The sequence below is a fragment of the Pelodiscus sinensis genome, chromosome 7 (assembly GCF_049634645.1).
Source record: "Pelodiscus sinensis isolate JC-2024 chromosome 7, ASM4963464v1, whole genome shotgun sequence".
NCBI classification, from domain to species: Eukaryota; Metazoa; Chordata; order Testudines; family Trionychidae; genus Pelodiscus; species Pelodiscus sinensis.
In genome coordinates, this window is record NC_134717.1 from 47,521,659 (window position 1) to 47,546,087 (window position 24,429).

The window sequence follows — 24,429 nt, forward strand, 5'->3', positions numbered from 1 at the left end:
TCATATATCATTGTTAATAGCAGAATATATACTTCAATATGTGACGCTCTATGAAATCATATTAATGTTTTGCTGGAAAAATCATAGATCTTGACCCTGCAAAGACTTAGGCATGTGTTTATCTTTATGCACGAAAGTAGTCCTATTGAGCTCAACAAGATTAATTGATACTTAGTGTATTAAATATGTTCACAAAATTTAGAAGGACAAAGGCCTTAATTTCTTCTGATTTGTATCTGTGCTACTACAAAGTGGTACTAATGCAGCTTTTGGGTTTAATAAGGATGAAAGTTTTCTAAAAAAAGAAATATAAATGTACTGATCACTTTCTCATTTTAGAAGCTTTATCTAGTGGCATCTTTCCATATTCCTGCCCCTTATTTCATTACTGCAGTTTTTTCAATCAGAGGTTTGATACGACAAACATCATTAAATTATGAAAAAATTCCATGCAATTTTGTTCTGAGATCTTTTGTTCTTCCTTAATAACAAAATCACAGAAGTATGTGATTTGGAGAGCCTATTGAGGAAACATGCATATGAAGAGCCTAAGATGGTGTGTTCCAGCCATTTAAGTTTTCTATAAAAAAGAACAAGTAATAGTTGAAACAGCATAGAACTGTAAATATTTTTTTAAAGCCCAATGTTTAGATATGCTGAAATTAGAGAACATATGCACTAAGTATCCTAAAAGTACCAATATAACGAATCAAATGTCAGCTATTTGAATCACTTATTAAAACTGCTGTTTTATTAAATAGCAAACTATAAACAACTGCTGTTTTATTAAATAGAAACTCCATAAACAACCGAACTGTGATGATGGAGTCTCATGTCAGTGTTGACAAACAAGGATTCAGCAAACACTTAAGTGAAAGAATACACACACAGTCACATCAATGAGAGAACCACAAAAGTAGTTACATGCAAGACAGACAAAACTGTCCATGACCATTCCAGGCTATTATATCATTGCTTTGCACTGTTCACATTTTTCATATAAGATGCTTAGGCACCTTGATTCAAAGCAATTAGAAGCAACATGATAAATCTGCCACTACCTTGCACTGTCAAATATGTCACCTGACACTTTCAAATATGACTTCAGTGTGCATCTATATATATAGCATATAGTGGCCAGAACAAGAATGGATATCTAGCTTTCACTGATCATAAAATATGGCCTTGGGGATTCTCAAGTCTGCCATATGAATGAGATGCCCAAACTAATAGCTGAGTTTTTATGAGCTTGTTTTCAATGCTAGATGTCCAATGATGATTAAGGATCCCAATACTGGGACTCCTGTCCCACCACTTGACTCTTCAAATAGACTGAAGAGAATTCATATGGAACTGATTAAGTTCCCTAATAGTGATATATTGTCCATATCTTACAACCTTATAGATAGAAGCATTGTTAGCATAACTGCCCAACAGATGTTTAGTTTAGCACTTATTTGTATGTTCTTACCATTCCACAGGCAGCATGACAACTCTAAATGCAAAGCTGACCTTGGTTATGTGATGGGTAACTTCATCAATTATGGCATTCTGTGATAGCATAATCCCTAGCTAGCCAAATTCCTCCACTGGTCAGCATTCATCTATTTGGATAGACATACACAGATTTTACAGTGCTTCTGTTTTCTTTAGGCTGGATGTAAAACCAAAACAATTGACTGCATGAGCAAAGTGATCAGCTATATAGATCACATATATATCACAGCTGAAGTCCAAGTAAAGCATCTGTTCTAAAACACATTTTAAAAACCACAACTTTGCTACAGCATAAACAAGAGTACCAGAAGGAATCAAAGACTTCCTCCTTTCAAAGATGCTTACACACAGCCACACTCCTGACTAGAATCACTATCTAAAACAGCATTGTGCATTTGGTAAGTTGCCCATATGAGCCACAAACCTGAGAAGATCCCTTAAATCAAAATAGCATTTTAGAGCAAATTATTTAGTTGACAAATCATATACATGGAGAGACAATGTGCTCTAATATACAGGACACTAAAAATGATCATCAGCAGACCTGGATTCTGACTAACTGTATTACACAACTCATTTTACCACTCTCTGGCCATTTACCCTCACCCTCTTCCCCTTTTCTATTCAGTCTATTTACACTGTAAAGACTTCAGGGCAGGGAATGCTTCTTACAACATGCATGTGCCTTCTGAAGCACAATGGTATGCCACTCTCAGTCAGGGTGTCTAGACATAACTTCAGTACATCCACCTACATTGTTATTTTTATTATAGAATGACCATAGCCCCATTGTTCTGGGCACAGCACAAACTGAGACAATCCATGCCCCTATGAGCTTACAGTCCAAATAGGAAAGACAAGGATGGGAGAAAATAAGTAAGTATCTCCATATTACCAATAGGGAACTGAAGCACAGAAATGTAGTAACTTGCTCAAAATTGTATACACTGACTCTTCAGCTGTACAGCCTGGAGCGTCTATAGGAAATGTATTTCTTTAGACATCCACAAATGGAAGAGTGCTTACCCATGACAGTCCCTGACATCATCGGTGCCTTGCCAGATGGCAACTGGTGGGATGCTGATTTCGTCCTGAGGCAGTTAACACAAAGATATTATTACATGTATGGCTATACAAAGGCATGTGCCATCTGCTGTCAAGTTTACAAGATTTTTTGAGAACTACTGGGTTAATCTGAAGATTCCATCTAGACTAGGATAAGTGATAGGGTTTATAACACTTTGAAGCCTTAGAAGAGAAGGACAAGTTGAATTTTAACACCTTAGTGTCCAAGGTGAACCCTAAAAGTAAACACAGGGGTTATTCCACCACTCACTGGTCCCAGACCAGCAGGAGGAATTCCTGCACAGGACACCCAAGCTTAAGCAGCCCAACAGTCTCAACTTCAATCACATGGGCTTGAGGGGAATTGGAAGGCAGGGGGTGGGCTCTTTGAAGCAAAGAGGAGCAGGTGGAAAGTAGCAACTGCAGCTCCTTCAAAAACCCGGACAGATTTCTTCCATCTCATCTTTGTCCTTCTATTTTGATTTTGGACATTCTTCTTTCCAACTAGTTTTCTCTAACTTCCTTCCCTCAGATTCTCCTTACTCTGAGTTGGCTGTCCACCCTCCCACCCTGTCCTTTCCTCCCAGCCTTCCCAATTCAAAATGCCCTTCCTTCCCCCATTCCCATTGGACTCATCTCTTCTCTCCATTCACACCAATTTAAAAGAACCACCACCATGGAATTTGCCATCTTGATCACTCTGCTTACATCATATCCTTCCCCTCTTCTCCATCTTGTTGTATCTGTTTGAATGAGGATCGGTCTCTCATTGTGTGTTTGTACAGAGCACAATGAAGCCCCAATCCGGATCTTAGGTAATTAGGCACTTCCAGAATATAGATGATATTTTCTACAACTTGCCCATTTGTCAGCCCATCCTCCTCCCCCCATCACTGCCCACCTAAGTGTCTTCTTCTGGCTATGCCACTGATTAGAAGCAGCTGGGGATGGTGACCATAATTCCATTTCAGTCAGCAATAAGGTCCACTGTATACCCCTCAATATCTTTTAGTCAGTCAGTTTATATCTTTTCAAGCACAAGCAAACAAGTCACAGGCCCAAGTATCTAAATAGTAGTATGTTGGTCAACAGGTGTTTTTTGGGGGTGAGGGGGTGTCATTCTTTTTAATAAATAAATAAATTATAGCACCTGGTTGCACATAATTGTAATAATGAGAAGTCTATGAAGGGGTCAATAGAAAGAGGTTTAGGATTTTTTCCCCCTCACTCCTTTTTACATAACCATCCAACTATAAGGCAGATTTTTCATGTTGTATATATAGCCAGCTTTCCTAGTCCCCTTTAGGTAGCTCCTAATACAGCTGATGGACTTCTGATGCTTCTTACATCATAGCAAAATATTGGCTACTACAACAAAATCACAATCTCTGTGTACAGCTGTGGGTAAGAAGCATAAAACATAATGTGTTCAGGTTGCCATGATGCAGTTCAAATTCAATATGCTAATAAGGTTAATTCAGTGCAAAGAGATGTGATCATGAAAGATCTCACAAATACATGCTAGTTATAACAATGAGGAGTCTTATGGCAACTTAAAGACTAACAGATTTATTTGGATATATGCTTTCGTGGATAAAAAAAACTGTCAGACGCTACAGGTTGTACATCCCAAAACAAATGCTCTTTGCTCCACAAATATCCATGGTCCAGCAGTGTCATGGATGTTCCTGAACCAGAGAACCCTGGGACAGGAAGCCCAGTGGCAGAGAGGCCAGCAGCCCAGCCGGGGCCAGAGCCAGAGCCAGCATCCAGCAATGGTACTAGCAGTTGCAAGGGGGAGAGTAGCTGGTGCTGGCAGTCAGTGGGGGGACTGCGCCAGCACACGTGGCCAGGGCTGGAAGCCCAGCTGGATCAGAGGCAAGGGGGATGGCCAGGCTAGAAGCAGAGCCAGCAGCAGGAAGGGGGAACATTGACGGAGACTTTGCCAGTCTGGCAAATTCCCCCATTCAGGACTAGGCAGGTACCAAGGGCACTGGACCACAGAGGTCCGGTCTCTAGCTAATTATTCTTATATTCTTTGGGGACAATTGTATAGTGTTTCTAATTTGTTGTCTCCTTGCAGGCCCAAATATTTCTTCACATAATGACTAAGAATCTGCAATCTTCACAGGAATTCAAGTACTCTAATCCAATAAAAATAAAAATAAAAAAGTCTTCTTATATGAAAGACACTCTTGATGGTGGCCACACTTACAGATGGGCTGTTAACTTTCTGTGAATAAATATACCCAAAGGCACAAATGCGAACAGCCTTCTCCCCTCTCCCCCCACTTTAAAATACTGACGTATATAATGTGAAGCCTTTTCATTCATTTTTATCGATAAGGTTTTCCTTCAAATGCAGATGTTATTTTCATGATTCAAAACCAAGCAGGCCAAGATAATTGTAAGTTTCGGCTCTTTTCTAGACTGGGCAGTAAAGTATGAAGATGATTTTCATACCTCATTTCAATAAAAAAATTTTCTCCTATGCTGAGTTATCCCATCTATTAGCAGTACAAGCTGGTTTCTCAAATAAGCAGCATTTTGGTCATAAAGGCGTGGGGAAAAGGATACGACTGTTGTATTTTGAAACATTCAGCTCCATTAGCAACATAAATGCAAGTAGAACCTTCCAAATCTGGGACTCTCTGGTCTGGCCACAACCATGGTCCTGCAGGGCCACAAACGTTGCTTGACCAAAGAGCAATGGAGGTGGCAGAAGGAGATAACATGGGAGTTAGGGAGCTCAGGCTGGATCAGCAGTGGTTGTATCAGACAGCAGTTGGAAAGCCCGATTCAGCCATGGAACCCCTGATGTCAACAGGCCTAGGAATGGCGGGGGAGCCTCCACTCCAGCAGGGGGATCCTCGGCATCAGCTGGGCCAGGCGCTTGAGGAGTCCCAGTCCCAGATGAGGAACCCCTGGCTGCAAAAGGGGCTGAGGGCAGTGGGAGGCCCACCCAGGGAACCTCTGGCAGCAGCAGGGCTGAAAGTGGCCAGGAGGCCCCTGCCAGAACCCTGGGAAACTCCTGGTGGCAGCGAGGCCAGAATGACTGGGCAGCACCAGCTGAGAAGGCCCCAGCTGAAACGGGGCTAGTGGAGGTGGGCGGCCCGGGGGACCCCTGGGAATTGCTTGCTGTAACAGGGCCTGGCCCTAGCAGAGGGGTGGGATGGCCTAGCGGCCCCTTCTGGGAAACCCCAGGGAACACCCTGTATCAGTAGGGCTGCAGCGGCCAGGCAGTCCTGGCTAGGAACCCCGGAAGATGCTGAGGCAGCCTATGAGAGGAGCCCCTGCCGGACCAGCATTAGAGGGAGCCCAGGGATCAGGAGCCCAGGAGCAGGAAGCTAGCAGGGGAGCACTGAGCTCCCCAGGCAGTGCAAACTCTCTGGTTTGGGACACCTCAGGATGCCGGACTAGGGAGGTCCAACCTGTACCATTCCAAGTCAGCCAAAGCATCTTTCTGACCAACTGCTCCATCTCAATAGTTCAGCTGGTTAATGAAACCTTTGCCAACCTCCCTGCACCCCCATACTAGTTTATCAACTTGCACTGTATTCATGTTACAATTTGCTGGATTGTACATAAGAGGGAATTAACTAAAAAATGACTGCTAACAGGAAGTTTCAGTGCTAAATGCTTAAAAAACCAGAGACTTAAGGGACCATATGGACAATATTTGGCTAATTGCATTGACGTCATGGATACCATCTACTGAAGTATCACATATACTGAAAGGTTCAACTCCAAAAATAAAGCATCCCCTTGTCTAGATGACATTTCTGCTGTTTTTCCATAGATCAGTCGCAGTGTTACCAACTACCACAAAGCGCCTCCAGCTGTACCAATGTACTATTCTGCTGGCCTGTTCATGTTGTCCCATGAACAAACACACACCAGGATGTTACCCCCTCACAAACATGTGCTTATTATTTCATTATAAAGTGTCACAGGGTAGGCTTGGATTGGCAGCTTCTTCTCAGCCTTCGCTCCTCAGCCCAGGCTCACTCTCTGTGTCTTCCTTCTGAGACTTTCCTTGCCCTCTGCATTTGTCACTTCCATCCTCCCAGTTGCATCACTAGCCCAGTGCTTACCAGACAGGTGGCAAATAATCCCCCAACAAAAAGTATTTCATTGCTCAAAGCTGAATTCACAGCTTTCTTAAGCTGCCGCAACAGCTATAACCTGGATGCTACTAACACTGCTCAGTCCCACCAATTTTCACAAGTTGATCACGAGTCCCTCGGTATTTGATGTTTTTCTTAAAGCCCTGGATCCTGGAGTCATAATTGCCTGGCAAATTCACCTTTGTTTTTTACAGTAATTTTAAAAGTGCATTTCTTGTCCTTGTGGAGAAGAGCTTGAGGACTAAAGCTAAAACAGGAAGACAATTATGTATCCATCTGAAATAAAAGTGTCATTTTTTTTAAATTACTGGATTTTTGAATGCTGGGGGGTAGCAATACTGTTGGTGGTGAAGTAAAAGTGGGTCTGTAAACAAGAATATTTGACAGAAGACCATTCTCTGAACAGGTTATCACAAATCTTATGTCCTACGTCATTTCAAAAATGGGAGGCAATTGCTCCTCTCTAAATCCTTTTAGAGTGGGGGTTTGTTTAAGTTCCTTGAAAGCCTGAATTTCCCAACCATATGGAAACATATCTTGAATTAAGATGATTAACTACTAAAGTTTAGGACCCAGTAATATGCTGAAGTAACTTAACACAGGTACAAAACACTCTGTACATTTGTTCTGAAATTGAAGAGCACTTCCCCATTGGAACTGTACCACCGCCACTAAAGTCCCCACTTGATGCTCTGATTCAAGCAGTAGCACTTGCTCAAGGGTCCTACCAGTAACAGATTTGCTGCATTAAAGGTGGATTGTCAGGAAATGGAAGTTGTACCTTGTTTTGTATCTCTGATACATGAAGAGGGCCTACAAGATATTTGACTTAGAAAGGTACAGAGCAAGAGGGGAATATCAGGAATGTAAAGCTAAGTCTGCCCTGGTTTGACAGAAAACAGCTGGAGGTATAAAGCCCTGTGACAGGCACCCTCAGGACCTAACCAGTCTGAATGAGGGGATTTTCCAGATCAGGCAAAGTCCTCTATCCCAGCCTCCTTGCATGTGGCCCCTCCCTGCAGCTGAATCAGCTCTGGCCCCACTGCAACTGTGCTCCCGCCCCATCTGTCCTGGGCTTCCCAGGGACAGGTCTCACTGGCTACTGCTGGCCCTGCTTGTCCCACACCCAGCCAGGGTTCGCTGGCCCAGGCTGGGACTCCCTGCCTCTGGACTCCTGTCAGGCTCGCACTCCTAACACCGGGGCTCTCTCATCCAGCAACATCCTACCGGATAGTCCAGTTTTTGTACCCTCTGTCCGGTAAAAAAAATTCAGAAAATACAAGACGTGCAATTTTCTGTTTTTCCATCTGGGCACCGGACAGAAGCCTGGCAGGGGCAGGGGGAGTGGCTGGGAGGCGGGGCCATGATCAGCACTGGGAGCCTGTGGTAGAGTGCAAAAGCCTGGAGGGGGCAGGAGGAGTGGCTGTGACTCCCAGCCCTGCCTTCCAGCTGGGAGCCTGTGGTTCGTTCAGAAGCCAGGTGAGGGGAGTGGCTAGGAGTCCCAGCTACTCCCCCCACCCCTGCCAGGCTTCTGCCCACAACCAGAGGGAGTCCCAGGCTGGGAAGCAGGGCCGCGATCGGCGCTGGGGGCCTCTGGTTGCGTGCAGAAGCCAGGCAGGGGCGGGGGGAGTTGCTGGGAGGCGGGGCGCAATCAGCGCTGGGAGCCCTCAGCAGATTGCGTCTAAGGAGTGACGACGCCTTGGAGAGGAGGAGAAGCCCTGTCCCTGCTCCTGAGCGCTGTTCAAGCGTTTTGTGGCGCCATAGTCCAGGAGAGAAGCCCACAGGTGCTTTGTAGTTGCGTTTAGGCGCCTTCCATGGGCGCTCAGCCAAAACTGACTGGGGTGGAATTTCTGCTTCTTCCCACTGGGACACCCAAAGACTTGGCTATGGGGGAGTCACCTTCCTGCCCATGGTCACTCCCTCCTTGCCATTGTGTGGCCCCGGGGTCTGCCTCTCTCGCTTTGGGTAGCAGGCGGCTACTTTGCAGAGCAGGCTCTGCTGCCTCCCCCTTAGTGTTCCATGTGGGTGGATTTAGGAGGTTCAACCTATATGCAAACTGAAGGGGCAATGGTTTTGAATCCAAGAGAGGCTCTTTGTTAATGGTGCCAGACAAGTTAAACAGAAGTTAAACAGATTTAAAGCACAGACAAAAGCCAAAAAGCTTTAAGCAATCTGAGGAAAGTCCCTCTTCTCAATAGCTCTTCTTTCACCCATCTGTGATGTCTTAATTTACTCTAGTTCGCCAAACAGCAAAGAGTGTTCTAGTCTAGACAGGATCTGAACTACTTCTGTAAAATAAACAGATTTTTATGCCTTTTACACATATCAAAGCAGCAAAGAAAGACTCAAGCCTCATTTATTTTTTCCTCTGCAACTCACCACTTACTCCTGGCAGATTTCCTCACAAGAACACAGTTGGCCTGAAGATGTTACTGTGACACACAGATGTGTCTGCATAGTCCCTACCAGCCCCCAAAACTATGCAGAAAGCAGACATCACAGAGTCCTTTCCCAAGCAGTCTCCTCGAGGGCCCCAGAGAAAATAGGCAGTGTCATGGAAGCACTCTTCTATGAAAGCAAGAGGAAAATCATGGACAGCCCCATCCTAAGCAGAGGGTTTCCCTGCAAACATGTGTTCTCCAGCACTATAAGGGAAATCCCGCACACTCTGGCCATTATCCAGCAGAAACAAACACGTGCTTCATGTTAAGCATGTGATTAAATGTTTTGCTGGATCAGGGCCAGAGTGTTCTCAGTACCTCATGGAAAAAGCCCCATGCCATTTAACTTAGAGGAACCTTATACAGTACTTAATAACTTTAAAGAGGCTTTTAGAATCAAGAGCTTCACTATTATTCATTGTGTTTGTTACTCATTTAGGGCCAGATTAGGACATGTTGAGTTGCATCTCAGTTCCACTCATTGCAAAGAAACACTTTGCAGAGCAAGAAGTTGATTGGTATGAATAATAACGGCAGACTCTGGCCCTCAGCACCTTGGGCCGATTGTTGGGTCATGGCATAGGCACCAATCCTGAGGGTGTTCCAACTTGGAGAACCAATGGGGAAAAGTTAGTGGGTGCTGAGACCCACGTTTCCCCCCGCTTCCTTCCCACTGGCAGCCCCACTGACCAGCTCCTCCCTAGTGCTTCCAGCTGATTCACAGTGTTCAGGAAGTTCCAGGAGAGCAGGGACAGGATGAGATCAGGAAGAGGCAGGGACTGGGAAAAGAGGGGGTCCAGCACCTCCCAGCTAGAGGGAAAGACAGCATCCATGGGTCTTAATGATTTTTTTCCCTCCTAAAAACTTAGCAATGCTTTTTCATTACTCACATTTTATTTAAATTTAAAATTACATACTTGGGGACCAAACCTACAGCCCTTGAACAACCAATATTCCCAACAAAGACAATAAGGGGTTTGGGTGTGAGGGAAAGAGAGAGATAATTTATCAGGTTCCATTCTGCCTTAAAAAACACCTATTCACGGATTTGCGCATGCTCCAAGAGTTCATATAAATAATCACAGATAGATTAACCATATTTAACATGTCAACACAAACAATAATCTCTGCCAAACTACTCCACCCCGTCTCGGTGTAGATAGCAGCTAACAACTGCCTGAGAATATAAAGTGACCTTGTAACATACACTTTGATCCCATTGCCAACATCTGGCCAGAAATATATGTAGAGGGGCCTGAATGGAGCTTTTCTCTTTGCATGACAGTGAACTATGAGCATAAGCAGTAGCTCCTGAACATCCAGCTACATGACTTGAGCATACAAGCATGTATATAAACACACATTGTTAGCTGCATGTCCAATTTTGTGCCTGCAGTTTGTGTAACCTTTCTCTGGGAGAGTCCACTTTATCATGCTTTTCAGAGAAGACAGTTCTTCAGCAGTCTCAGAGGGGTAGCTGCGTTAGTCTGTAGCACCTTAGAAGCTGATTGATTGATAGATAGAAAAAGGGGGGAGTACCTGTCAATAGCGTCAGTGATAATCCCCTCCTACCCTAGGTCACATCCCAAACCCCTGGACTCCAGTCCTCTACCCTAGATCACAACCGCCTACTTCATCCAAATTCCCTCCCATACTCCATTCTCCCTTCTGCACCCAACCTCCATTCCAGACCCCACATCTCCTCCATTAATATCATGGAAAAGTGCGGCCCTCAACCACATTCCAAAATCTTGGAGTGGCCCTCCATCCAAAATTATTGCCCACTCCTGTATTAAAGAGACTTTTCTAGGATTCACAGGAGGTCTAAAGCATGCATATTCTATAAGAAATATAATCAATAATTGGATTATGTACTATGTAGTAATGTGAACTGAAGAAAAAGAGGTGGATGAAATTTTCTGGTGATATTCTTAAATTCATTTTCTGAATGTCATTAACTTGCAACTGCAGAATGAGCTTTTAGAGTCAACGGTGAAGGACGATGCATTCATTTTTTAAAATGCTTTCCAAAATACTGCAGGTTGGACTTCCCTTGTCTGGCACCTTGGGACCTGACTGGTCCCGGATGAGAGACTCTGCTGGACGAGGGAAGGTCATTTTTGGACCGGTGCCACCGACTCCCCCTGGCCTGGCCGTTGGTCTCCCAGCTGGCTCCCCACTTCCTGCTGGCCCCGCTGCCCTGCCAACCTGCTGGACAGCCATGGCAGCTATAGCTCTGCTGGGCAGCCCAGCGCTGGGTATCCAGACAGTCGCACGCATTGAGTGCTGTGGCTCCAGACAGCTGTGCATGCCAGAGCTCCCTGGACAGCCACTTCCTCAGCAGCCATGCGTGCAGCATGCCGGGACTCACAGCCCCACTGGGCAGCCTTGCTGCCACGCACTAGGTGGTCCCACTATCAGCTCCCTGTAGGCAGCCCTCTGCCCTGCTAGGCCCACAGGGATTCTTACTTCTGGCCCTCCACTGGAACTAGCTAGCCCTGCAACATCCATGTCGGACCATGGATGATGTCAGACCAGAAAATCCTGTTTAAGAGAGTTTCAACCTGTACACATTTTTGACTGGATTGGGCTGGAGGAAAGTGCAGGGGTTCAGATGAAGGGGGTACTGTGCAGATGATAGTAGAACGGGGGGCACAATGCAGGGTTAGCAGTAAATGGTATAATGGATTGGGGTGCATGGGTTCGGGAGCCCCTGGATGCAGGAATGGTGGGAGCAAGACTGGATGCCAAGCTAGGTGGTTTTCAGGGGGTGGGGTATACAGGATCCCTCACCTTGTTAATTATCCCTTTTTTCAATATTTTTTCTTCCATATCACGCTTTTTTTCCCTCCCTCTCATTTATAGAGAGAGATGTTAAATAGCATTAAATCAGCTTATTGAATAGTCGATGGAATTTCTACTGATGAGTCAATCAGTTGATAAGGGGGGAACTGAAGAGCTGCATCAGGGTTAGCTCCCAGCCCCAGGATCTAACCCCAATACATTTAAAAGGCAGAGCCGTAGTAAGAGCAGCTAGGCTCTTAATACATTTAAAAGCTGAAGGGCAGCCAGGGGGGCGTGGGCGAGTAACCAAGTGCAAGCCAGGACAGCTGATTCCCAGCTCATGCCCAGTTCACCACTATGTCTCTGCCTCCTCTGTCCCTCCCTGCGGAGATAGTGCTGGAAACCAGCTTTTAAGTCAGCTTTCCCCCAGTGCCAACTCCTGCTCTCCCCCCCACCCCTTTTGCTGCTTCTCTCTGATAGAGGAAGCAAGATGGAAGCGACTAATCAAGCCACTAGTCAACTATCTGATGAGCATAAGCACTAGTCAATTATCCAATAAGCACACATCCAAACAAGCGCACGACATAACATGACTATCCAATAAGCTCATGATACCATCTACATGTTTTGTTAGTCTATGAAGTGCTACCAGACCTTTTGTTGGTTTTTTTAAGTTTATTTTATTTATAGCTCTGTATGTTAGTCTCTAAGGTGCTACAGGACTACTCTTTTTTTAAAGTTCTTAAGCAGGAAAACTTAGTATTCTTTATATTTCTATATCCAAGGAACCTAGTTTAAGCAATTTCACTAAACTTTTGAGCTCATTGTGCTCAAAACACAAGATTAAAGAAACAGAGGTTGATAGCAAGAATACATAGCTCATAGGTTTGTCATCTTGCTCATCTAAAGTCACGGGAAATGTGATCAATACTCCACTTTCTCGTGTGATGAACAATCTTTCTCGAAGAAGAATTCAGTGATGACAGCTGAAAGATTTCTGTCAGACATTAAGTTTTTACGGTCACCAGTGCATTAGAAGAATCTAAATGGTTTTTGGTGTCTGAATTAAAGGGTAAGCCTTTTGGAGACAGGATCTATGTCATCTTATACACACTTGTACAGAATCAACCACGTTGCTGATGCTCTATAACTCAAATAATGTGAAAGAGGACTAAGAGCAAAACCTGGGTAAAGCTGAAGTCATAGAATGTTGCCACTGACTTGAACAGGATGAAGCCCTTAAAAGAATATAAAATGCATATAGAACAACATAATCAAATGGGCATTTTTTCCCTCCAAGAATTTTCCTCAAGCCTTACTAACACCATCCTAGAGCACCTTACTTTGGCTGCCTTGTTAAATATGAATTCATCAGAGGAATGGCATATTAGTATACAAAATTACCTTTAGATATTATAATGATGGATTAGCTGAAACTTTAATCCAAACTTTTTTTTAAAGAATCATGCCCAAAGACTTGCTGCCTTCCCCTGTATCAGTCTGGCTGCTTAGACTCGAGATGTTAAGTAGTGATTAATTTGCTAGTCGAGTAGTCGATGGAATTTCCATCAACTACTTGACTAGATGATAGGCACTTCCACATTCTGTCTTTGAAATGTACATCTTGTGCATTTCAAAGTTGGAATGCCGCTTGGAGAACAGGGCCAGCGGGAAGTCCTGTGACTCTGGGCTCCACACAGGCGCTTCCTCTTTGAATTGCACAAGAGCCCCCGCGGGCATGCCATGTGGAGCCCAGGGTCTGCTGGAGTCCCCAGCTGATCCCGGGCTCCAAGCAGAGCTGCCGCTTTGAAATGCTGCACGGAGCCAGGATCAGTCCCCGGCATTTCAAAAACAGCAGCATGGCACGAAGCGAGCTCCATGCAGCGCTGCTGCTTTGAAATGCCTCAGAGCCCGAGGTCAGCTGATCCTGGGCTCCACATGATGCTGCCACTTTGAAATGATGTGAGGAGCCTGAGGCCGGGCTCCCCACAGCATTCAAAGCGGCAGTGCCGTTCTCCCCCTTGCTGCCGCTATTTGATAGAGGCAGCAAGGGGGAGGAGCAACTAGTCTACTACCCTGTCGACTATCCGATAAGCATTTGCTTATTGGATAGTTGACTAGTCCTTTACATCCCTAGCTTAGACTAGGGTTAACTAGCCTACACATACCCAGGATATTCTTGGTATCCTTAAAGCACAGAAATAGGTGGGTGAGGGCTACCAAGTTAAAATGCTCTTTTTTCTTGCATTCAACTTTTCTGATCTCTTTGGGGAATGGCCACATTGTTGTCAGCATAATTTTTCTTAAGAAAATTTAAGAGGGGGTTGGGGAACCTAAGACCTAGAGGCTGGCTGTGGCCTTCTGCTTGCCTGTATCTGGCCCCCAAGAATTGGGGAGCCTGTGCTGGTGCTCCAGCTTCTCTGCCACAATCCAAGGGGCTGGAGCACACAAACTCCATTAGCCTAAGGCCCCCCCACCCTCAGACTCTGGTGTGTGACGGGAATGTAGGGAGTGTCTTTCTCCTTCTAGGTCAGGGGCCATGTCAGTGAGGGCTGGGTTTTTTTGTTTGTTTGTTTTTTGCCTCTCGCTATGGGTGGCCCCCAACAAATTTTTCTGAGCATCAATGGCCCCAGACCCAAAAAAGGTTCCCCAACCCTGATTTAAGAGAAGGCAAGCTGCTCATGATCACGAAAGATCCTATAGCTAGCTTTTAAAAAAGCAGCAGAAAGCACTAAATCCAATATCCTGGTCATTTTTAAGTGCACTCAGCCTAAGTGCAGTCAGGAGTTTTAGGAGGATATAATATTTTTCTTCACTTAACCTAAACAGATTTGGAGAATATTTTTATTTTTCTATAATTCTGATGGATGTCAATGTTTAAATTTAAACATTTTTATTATTACTAATTTAAATATTCAGTTGCAGGAAGTTATGGGAAGGTCAGGAAATACAGAGGGAGAACAGATTACAATATTTAAGTGTAAAAGGCAGATTCTAAAAAGTTAAAACAAATTGTCAACATCACATCAAAACAAAGTAAACATTCTCAGATCAAACTAATGCATTTTCAAGCTGTAATTTCTATAGTTTCCTTGTCTGTAAATGCTGATCATCTTGGATGGATTTTTTTTTAAATTGGTCTGAGTGAAATTGACTTCTTAGCATGACTGATTAAAATTTAATCCTGACAAACTGTAATGTTTCAATTCTATGTTAAACAATTGCTACCTGCCACTCTTGAGGTAGTGATAAGCATCAAGATTTAAGTTTATAAAGTTCATTTGGAACACTGGAGGGGTGGGGGAGGGTGAAAGGTACAAGAAAAATGTAAGTTGTATATTCATTTATCTATCAACAGTGATAAGTATCTGTCTTGTCATTTGTAAGACATCAGTGGTTTGCTTTGTTTAAAATTTTGAAGCCATGATCATAAAGGCTGTGAATAATTTTCCAAAACTTTATTTAGCACTACAATTTGAATGGTATCTGAATCCTTTCTGCACCACCAGACCTCACTCAAGGCACAGACAAGACTACGCCATCCCTGTTTAATTATATTGTTTGGTGGAATAGCTCATTGATGCTATTACACAGCCCCCATCCTACAATCGGTGCACGGTCTTTCCCTCTGATCCCTGCCTTATGACCCATCTGTCTTGGGAGGTCCTATCAGGATTTACACCACCTGCCAGAGTAGCTCTAATGGTCTTTCCCAGTGTCTCAAGGGAAGGGTTTGAACTTTTAAGTGTAGTTAACAGGAAAAAAAAAATCTGATTTTGTAAAAGAATCAATTCGCCAATGTGTGTGTAGAATGTAATCAAGTAACAGATTACTTTTCATAGAATCACAGAACACTAGAACTGTAAGGGACCTCAAGAGGTCATCAAGTCCAGTTCTCTGGCCTCCCAGCAGGGCCAAGCACTATCTATAGATGTCTATCAAACCTGCTCTTAAATATCTCCAGTTGTAGAGATTCTACAACTTCCCTAGGCAATTCATTCCAGTGTTTAACCACCCTGACAGTTAGGAAGTTTTTCCTAATGTCCCACATAAACCTCCCTTGCTGTAATTTAAGTCCATTACTTCTTGTCCTATCATCAGAGGTCAAGGAAAACAATTTTCTCCCTCCTCCTTATAACACCTTTTTAAAAGAGTGATAGAAATGTAGCCGTGTTAGTCTGGTGTAGCTGAAACAAAATACAGGACTATGTAGCACTTTAAAGACTAACAAGATGGTTTATTAGATGATGAGCTTTCGTGGGCCAGACCCACTTCCTCAGATCAAATAATGGAAGAAAATAGTCACAACCATATATACCAAAGGACACAATTAAAAAAAATGAAAAACACATGAAAAGGACAAATCAAATTTCAGAACAGAAGGGGATGCGGGGTGGGGGGGACTATAGTTCCCTCCCCCCTCTCCCTCCGCATCCCCCTTCTGTTCTGAAATTTGATTTGTCCTTTTCATGTGTTTTTCATTTTTTTTAATTGTGTCCTTTGGTATATATGATTGTGACTATTTTCTTCCATTATTTGATCTGAGGAAGTGGGTCTGGCCCACGAAAGCTCATCATCTAATAAACCATCTTGTTAGTCCTGTATTTTGTTTCTTTTTAAAAGAGATTCATACCAGATAAAACCTCACCCCTAATATTATTATACTGTAGTAAGTTTGAAAAAAACCAGGGTGACAGACTGCTTACAATTTACTATTCCTGCTCCCATTGAAGTCAAACTCCCACTGATTTCCACAGGAGCAGGATAGAGTCCCAATCAAATAAAATTAAATACAGTTCCTATGCTCACTCCAAGGGTTCAGAATTACATTTCAAATCAATTCTTGTGTAAAAATGTTAGGAATGGATAAATCAGTGTCCTAAAACGCAGCATGACAGTGAACTCATTTGGGAACTACAGCTGTTGTGCTTTAGGGATTTGGACTGAAATCCATCATTATCTTACAGTTAATACTCTTTCATGGACCAATCAGTGGTCATATGGTGTTTACTGACCCTGATCACTTAACCCAGTTGAATGGCCTTTGTGCTATAATTTGTACCTCAATACAATCAGATTACTTCTAATCTAAATGATTTGTGTCCTTTATGGGAGAGATAAACCCTAATCCCTATACTCCTAAAGAATAGTAAACTGCTAGTGTGGGTTTGCAGGTTTTCTATTTTTATGACAGATGAAGAAATCTTACTAGGATAACAATTTACAAATATTTTATCTTGATTGTACCAAGATTGCTTTTAGTTTTAAAGATCTGAGCTTCCTTCAAGGGCAGGATTGGAAGAAGGGGAGGAAAGAGTAAAAAGCCTGCAATACTGAAAAAGCCATCACAAATATGGAAACAAATCCGTAACCGTGTCTTTTTTTAAAAACAGGTTTACACCATTTTTAAACCAAGTATTACTTATTAAGCATGAAATGGCACTGTACATCTCACAGCAAAAAAAATAAAATAAATAAATCTGTAAAAATAAAATGGGGTGAGGTATGAAGGACATTTTCAATAGTTTATTAAACAAATGCATGTGGCATCTTACTATGGTCCTGGGTTTCCATTAACAAATTGCCTTTGAATTAATCTGAAATATTGGGTAGATAGTTAATTCTTCATTGAAGCTTAACTATAGAGCACAAATGAGAGACCGTACTTAGAGAAACTGCACTGCATATGAAAGAGTCTAATCATTACATTGAATTACACTGAACAGTAATACTTTTAGGGCTTGCCTACCCATTGAGCTCTTCAGGATTAACTCCCTGTATGAACACACTTATTCCAGAATAAGAGTGCCTTGTGTTAATCTGAATATAGGAACAAGACTTTCTTATTGCAGAAGAACACACACACACACACACACACACACGTATTAATCACTTTTGCTTTAAATTCATACCCTACCTTAATCAGAAAACTTTCAAATGAAGAGCAGTGCTTAAGTTCTAACACTGAAAATGTATCTGCACGGGTGGATCTGTGAATCCATACAGAACGCCACTAAATCAAGGGACCATCTGTGAAATTACCTTTACAGGATTGTAGCCTTATAATTCTAAGAATCTGTGCTTTAGAAACACCAGACACAAAGAGAACTATAATAATTCACTAATTTAGTAGCTACCTGATGGTGACAAAGTTTAGGATGCTCAGCAATGATCTGAATTATAGAGGCTGCCCATCATGCTTTTGAGAGTACAGAAACACACTTACCCTGAAATAGGGAAATGCAGACAAAGGGCTAACTCAGACAACTGCATGCAGAACATATAACCTTATAAAATACAACCAGATCAGATTGCAATTAAAGGCTTGGTTAGCACTTATATAAAGATCTCCAACTTGCTGCAGGAAGTACTTTTGGTATTTGAGGTTAAAGACATGGAAATGTGCACTGATTTATTTAAACTATTACAGACCCCCACATGGATGCTCACATTTCATTTGAAGAATGATTATTTCCATTTTAAGCTCAATCTGTCCCTAGCTGACTTAACCTAAACTGAAAGAGGAGTATCCATTCTTTCACTTGTGCAGATTTCACCAACACAGCTTGTATTTTTTGGGAGTCATTGTTAACAAATCTCAGAACTACAGTAATAATCATCAAGGGCATTTGTAAGATTTCCATGAATGTTGGCTGTTTTTCTCTTGGAATTTAGAAACATGATGCACAAAGGAATCAAACAGAGAAACAATTATGATTCACAACGTCCTTTGGCACAGTGCACTTGAGAATTCCAGAGATTACAAGCTCTGCTGTGAATCTAGCAAACTAAGTCCCAAACTATATATTTATTGATATTGCAAGTGACAATGTAATGGAGTAGCCTGTAAATTCATTGAGCCCACAAACATTTATTAACGACGTGAAAGACTTGATAATATTAAATATCTTACCTGGAATCTTTGAACAATCCTAAAATGAACTCAGATGTAAACTAGGAAGTTAACACATAAAGTGTAGGCAAATTCCATAGGCACCATCTGCAGATCTTTTAAGATAAACAGCAATAAGCACAAACTTCACAAGGTTTACAGATTGGGCCTATAGATATTTTTTTTAAAAATGGGCCACAATTTATGGATTATGCACTTATGTAGCAACAGCTGTTGACTTGATAAACTCTAGAGCAGTAAGACCATCTAAGAATTAGGCGATGCCTGCATATTTTAAAAAGCTCTGTAGTAAAGACCAACAAATCCTGAATGTTTCCTAGTCAAATGTTATGCACCCCACACTGGCCCCCGAGCAAGACCTTTCTGACTCCCCGAACTTGGTGTGTCTACAGTGCTTCTGGCTTTCTATAATCAAGGACAGTAACTTAACTAATTGTATAGATACCCTATTTTTCTCCCCCCACCTTTAATTTGCCTTCAGTGCTAACTACCACATCTGCATTTATGATTTCTTAAAAACTAGAGAAGTATAAATTTAGTTTATTTCTATAATATCCCTTCTTTTTACCAGATTTGTTGGCAAACATTAAACAGAAATGGAACCCACTGAATGCCAGTGTCTGCTCTCAGCTATACTGATGTAAGTCCAGAATCCACTGAATTCAATGGATTTACAATGGGGTAACTGATAAACAGACTTTAATAAACCTATAAACCATGATTTTAAATTTCAGAAAACAAATAGCCTGAGATCCCCAAATAACAAGTAAATATTAATACATATTTTAGAAAAGGTAAACAGATTTAAAAGAAAGGAGAAACAATTTCTTTCTACACAAAAGCAACTGAAGTTATTGAAGTGGATGTCTGAAAATATACAAAGAGAATCCACAACTGGCAAAAGTTTTTTCAAAATAAAAAAAACTTGTGGTCAATATCAAGAAAGCTAAATTCATTACATGCTGTTTTCTAATGATAATTTAAACAAATTAAGTTACAACTAAAGTTACAATTTGTGATCTGGGTGCATCAAAATCAATTAAATGTGAGGAAAATATAAGTGGAGAGGCATGACTTTTCACCTTAAATTGTTGCTTTATGGAAGAACTGTATTTTTATTTATTTTGTATTTTCCAAAACAAGAAACAAGTAAGTGACCAAGGAACATAAGTAATTACAAATCACAGTTGGCTGAACATTCCTGTCCTTGCTATAATAAATGATGAGCCTATAGTTGCTGCTCCTTTCTTCTTCAGTATACTATTTGCTAGCTAGAGAAAACCATTAAAAAAATTGGAGGTGTAAACACGTTCTAGCTTTTTCACTTCATTAAGTCATGTATCATTTCTACGTAGGTGCCACAGAGCTATAAATCACATAAGACAGAATGAGAGCTAATTAAAGAGTCAGCTAAGTACATAATTTTGAACTGTTAGGCGTCAGACACTAAAATTGACAACTGTATAGAAAATATTGCCAAATATTAAAGAATTTTCAAACAGAGACTTATTTTTTCCTCAGACAGAAATGCATATTAAAAAAAAAGCAGAAAAGCTGTGTGAAATTCATCAACATTCAGATTTTAATTGCACAGAGCCTCAGTTTCAGAGTTTATTTTCTCATAGCAACCAGCCACCTCACATGTTTAAGGCATTTAGGGTTCAGGTCTACTTTCCTTGTATGCCCTAAACCAGTGTTTCTCAATCAGTGGTACGAGTGCCCTTAGGGGTACTTGAGAGAAGTCTGGGGCGGTACATAAGCACAACTGAAATTTGGAGAAAACTGAATTTTTGTTATAAGTTTTATAGCGCTTTGTTATTTTTATACTTTTTACACCCAAAAATTTTATCGGCTGCCCAGCTACGATTAAGTTGTTTAAACAAATGTGTTGCAATGTTAGAAAAGAAGTGTGTGTCTGAAAACTGTAGGTACTGGGGGTACTTTATAAAAAAAAAAAAAGGTTGAGAAACACTGCCCTAAACTCTCAGAGACATCAGGACAATAGGAGGAGTGTGCAGAGGAGAGGAATACAGTACTTGGCTCGTCCTATACACATGGCAATAAAAAGCTCTGAGCAAATGCATCTAAGATTGGAAATAGTTTAAGTTTAAACATAATAGTTCATAATTTATGTATAGATTTCCTTGAGATATAATAATTCTTTTAAAAAATGGATTACATTTTACCAGAGGTTTTCAGTGTGTGGGGTGCACCTGCCTAAGGGGCCAAGGAAAAAATTTTTTTGGGGGGGGGCAGGGAGAGTGGGGCAGGGAGAGTGGCAGGGCTCAGGGGAGGAGTGCTGCTTCCACCCTCAGGTTCACTTCAATGGGCCACCCAACCTGTCTGGTTTGCCTCCCCTTCCTTTAGTTACAATTTTTAGTAGTGCTTCCCAACCCAGACAGGCTGGGTGGCCCACTTAGGTTAATTGTGGGGTAGAGGTAGCATTCCCTCCCTGAGCCCTTCCCATAGGGCTGGCCTAGGGGCCTGACAACACCACTTGACTGGACTTCCAAAAATTCCTCTGCACCCTCGTGGTGTGTGTGTGCGGGACGGGGTGTCGGGGGGGGGGGGGGGGGAGAGAATCTGAAAATATCTAGAAGCTTTTTCTAAACAAAAAGCAAATCTGGGTGGCCCTATGACTCCCATATAGGGTTGCAAGGTGTCCGGTATTGGCCCTAGCAGTCCGGTATTTGTGACCTATCAGGTTAAAAACAAAAAAAATACCTGACAGGTAAAATATTTTTCTTGGACGGAAGGCCACTTGGGATATTCTTTCCCTGCCACATCTGACGGGGCGGGAGAATTTTTTGTTTGTTTGCTCAACCAATACCATGTTCGGTATTTTTTGTGAAAGTATCTGGCAACTCTACCCCCATCTGAGAAAGGTGGGAATGTTGTAAACCAAATTATTTGGAAAGAGTTAAAAAGAGTTAGAAATAACTGCATTATAATATTGTATTATTTGTCCAATGCTCTGTGATCAGCTGGTAAATGAGCTTATTACATTCCAGGGGTTGGAGCTTAAAGTGCTAAATGAATTTTGAATTTACTGGCTTTGTATAACTAAAATCTTAACCTTTTGAAAGCACTGAAGTATTATTACTTTTGTAGTAATGCCTGTGAGCTCTAGTCATGGTCCAGGAGGGATCTTATTATGTTAGGTGCTTTACACAAGGAGGGAAAAAAAAGACACCCTGCCCCCAAAAACATTGCTATGTAATTTAAGTCCAGTTTTCTTTTCATTTCTTTATTTAAATATCCAGTTTCTGTATAACTGAAATTACTAAAGAAATCACTTCTGACCAAAGACACATGAACAGTTTCAGCTCAAAAAGGTAATTATTTCAGCACACAAGGACTTTGATTTGATACCTGCAGGCAATGGTTTGGTACAGCCACTGTGCTTTATTCTCAATGTTCATGACTCTGAGGTTTCCCAGACAAAAATCCTTCAGACAAGGCAAAACATATTCCTCATCACACAGAATTCACAAGCCAAGTTTTAATACATCTGGTTTTAAGTGGTTCTACTGAACAGAAAACCATTTAAAACATCTCAGCTAGTGAAAAACAGTCATTTCATGTCTGAATCACTCAAAATCTGTTATTTAAATACTGACAACCTGAGTCGTCAGGTTTCCACTCAACACTTTATATGTCCCAGAGAGAAAACCAATTGAGGAGGTGGCCTCTCAGAGAATCCCCTTATATCATGAGAGGAGGGGGGACAACTTGTCCCTCTCCCTTCCCCCTGGAATTAGATTGCAGATCTTACCTTTTAAAATGTGGAGTATCTGACAGGACCTGCAGGAAGCTTTATCCTTCAAATTTGCTCTGCCATCCTTCTCTGTGCATTTGACATTACTTTTCATACAGTTTCACCATTTCTGGGAATACTCAGTTAACAAGAAAAAAATGGAAAATATAAAATTAGGGAACAGACTGTTTTTAAATGAATAAAAAAAATCTGATATTGCTCCCAAGGGAGTAATTTGAAATTTCCTTTTTATAATTAGCCCATTTAAAAATTTAAGTTGCAGTATTCCTTTAAGTTAAACAACACAAACACACATCCTTTGGGTATGATCCCAAGCATAAGGCAATTCAACCTCAAGAGTTCTTTAAATCTTTTAATTAAGTTCTGAGGACCTGAAGAAGAATTCAAGTTGCTCACCTAATAAGCTGGTACAGTTAGTATAAACACCTATACAACTATACTGAAGTGCTGCAGTAAACAAGAAGTACAGCCAGAAAAACTCAAAAACTTATGAGTTAGATCTCAAAATAATGAGTTTTAAGAAACTCAGTTTGGGGTTCGTTATTTGTTTTCCATTTAGGTGTCTTTAAGGTGCACTTGTGTTTTGTTCAAGTTTTTTCTCTGCAATCATGAGGGCTAACAAACTTTTTAGAAGGGAGAAAGGGACAAAATAAAGCTTAAATGCTCATGGAATAACATGAGTCGAGGAGCAAGGTTTTAAGGAAAAACACCAATGCTGCAATTGGAGAGAAAGATTGCAACAGAGAAAATGGGGAGTAAATACTTGAAAATTGTAATATAGTATATACAAGGGGAGAGACTAAACTGACCACAAAAACCTTGAAGAAATAAGAGCAAAGACAGAGAGGAATCAAAATATAAAAGGATGAATCAATGTAAGGAAAACACACACAGAAAGAGACATCAAGACAGGGGAAATGTATGGCCTTCCAACTAAAAGCCAATTTCTACCTCACCATGACCCAAGAAAATTTGATTAAAAAATATTTCCCATTGATTTAAATAATTTTGCTTTTCTCCTCATTCCATGGCTATTGCACTTTTTTGAAATTTCACATACAGAATGTACACTTGTTTTGAATTATAAAAAGAGCCAGACATGTCATGCGAAGCATTGATGATGATGATTATACTTTGGTAGTACCTGAAGTCCATATACAGTCTGAGCCCTATTATTCTGGGTACTACTACTAACATACAACAGATGATCACATTTCCCACAGAAAGAGATAATGGCTCTCTTTGAAAGCTCATGTGGAGAGGACAGAGGGACTGTATTACGTATGTTTTTTTAAATTAAAAACATAGGAGAAAAATAATTTTAAACAAACCAAAAACATTTTGTTGAAAGAAAGAAAAATTCAACCATTTTTTGAATAAAATGGAAAAGTATTAAATTTTGTTTCATTTTTGGCACAACAACTCTGGTTTTGCCAGAAAAAAAAACTCATCCATAAGGAATGTTTTGCGGGGTTTCCTAAAGACAGACAGAGAATCTGGATTCCTCTAATATCTGGAAACATGTTGCTCAGTTGCGCCCTCTCCGTTAAGAATGCCTTGCTCCACAGGTTCCCTGAAACATCGCAAGTGATGTCTCAGGGATTTGACCAAGTAAGTTTTAAGTGGTAGCTTGTGAATGAGATTCCTAGGGAGTAGATTTCACGATGAGAAAATTTCTGACCATCTTTTAAGCCGCCTACACCAAACCCTCATTCAGTTAGAGATTCAAGCCACTGGCTAAATCAAACAATATAAGAGTTAAGACAAGTTGATGTGGCTTTCTTGTTCCTCCTCTCTTTTCTTCTTTCTATTCGAACTATGATA

General features: G+C 41.5%; 1 protein-coding gene across 4 annotated transcripts in view; it reads right to left on the minus strand.

The window, feature by feature from the left end:
- ZNF385B (zinc finger protein 385B) overlaps nt 1-24,429 on the minus strand; it is a 330,914-nt gene that overhangs the window by 297,246 nt on the left and 9,239 nt on the right. Inside the window, exon 1 of one of the 4 annotated variants that reach the window (XM_006119428.4) lies at nt 22,603-22,713. The exons of the other annotated variants lie outside the window; for them this stretch is intronic. Coding sequence (XP_006119490.2) covers nt 22,603-22,699 — 97 coding nt within the window. The 5' untranslated portion in view covers nt 22,700-22,713. Of the gene's footprint in view, nt 1-22,602; nt 22,714-24,429 lie in introns of those variants that run through there. 4 annotated transcript variants of the gene reach the window in all.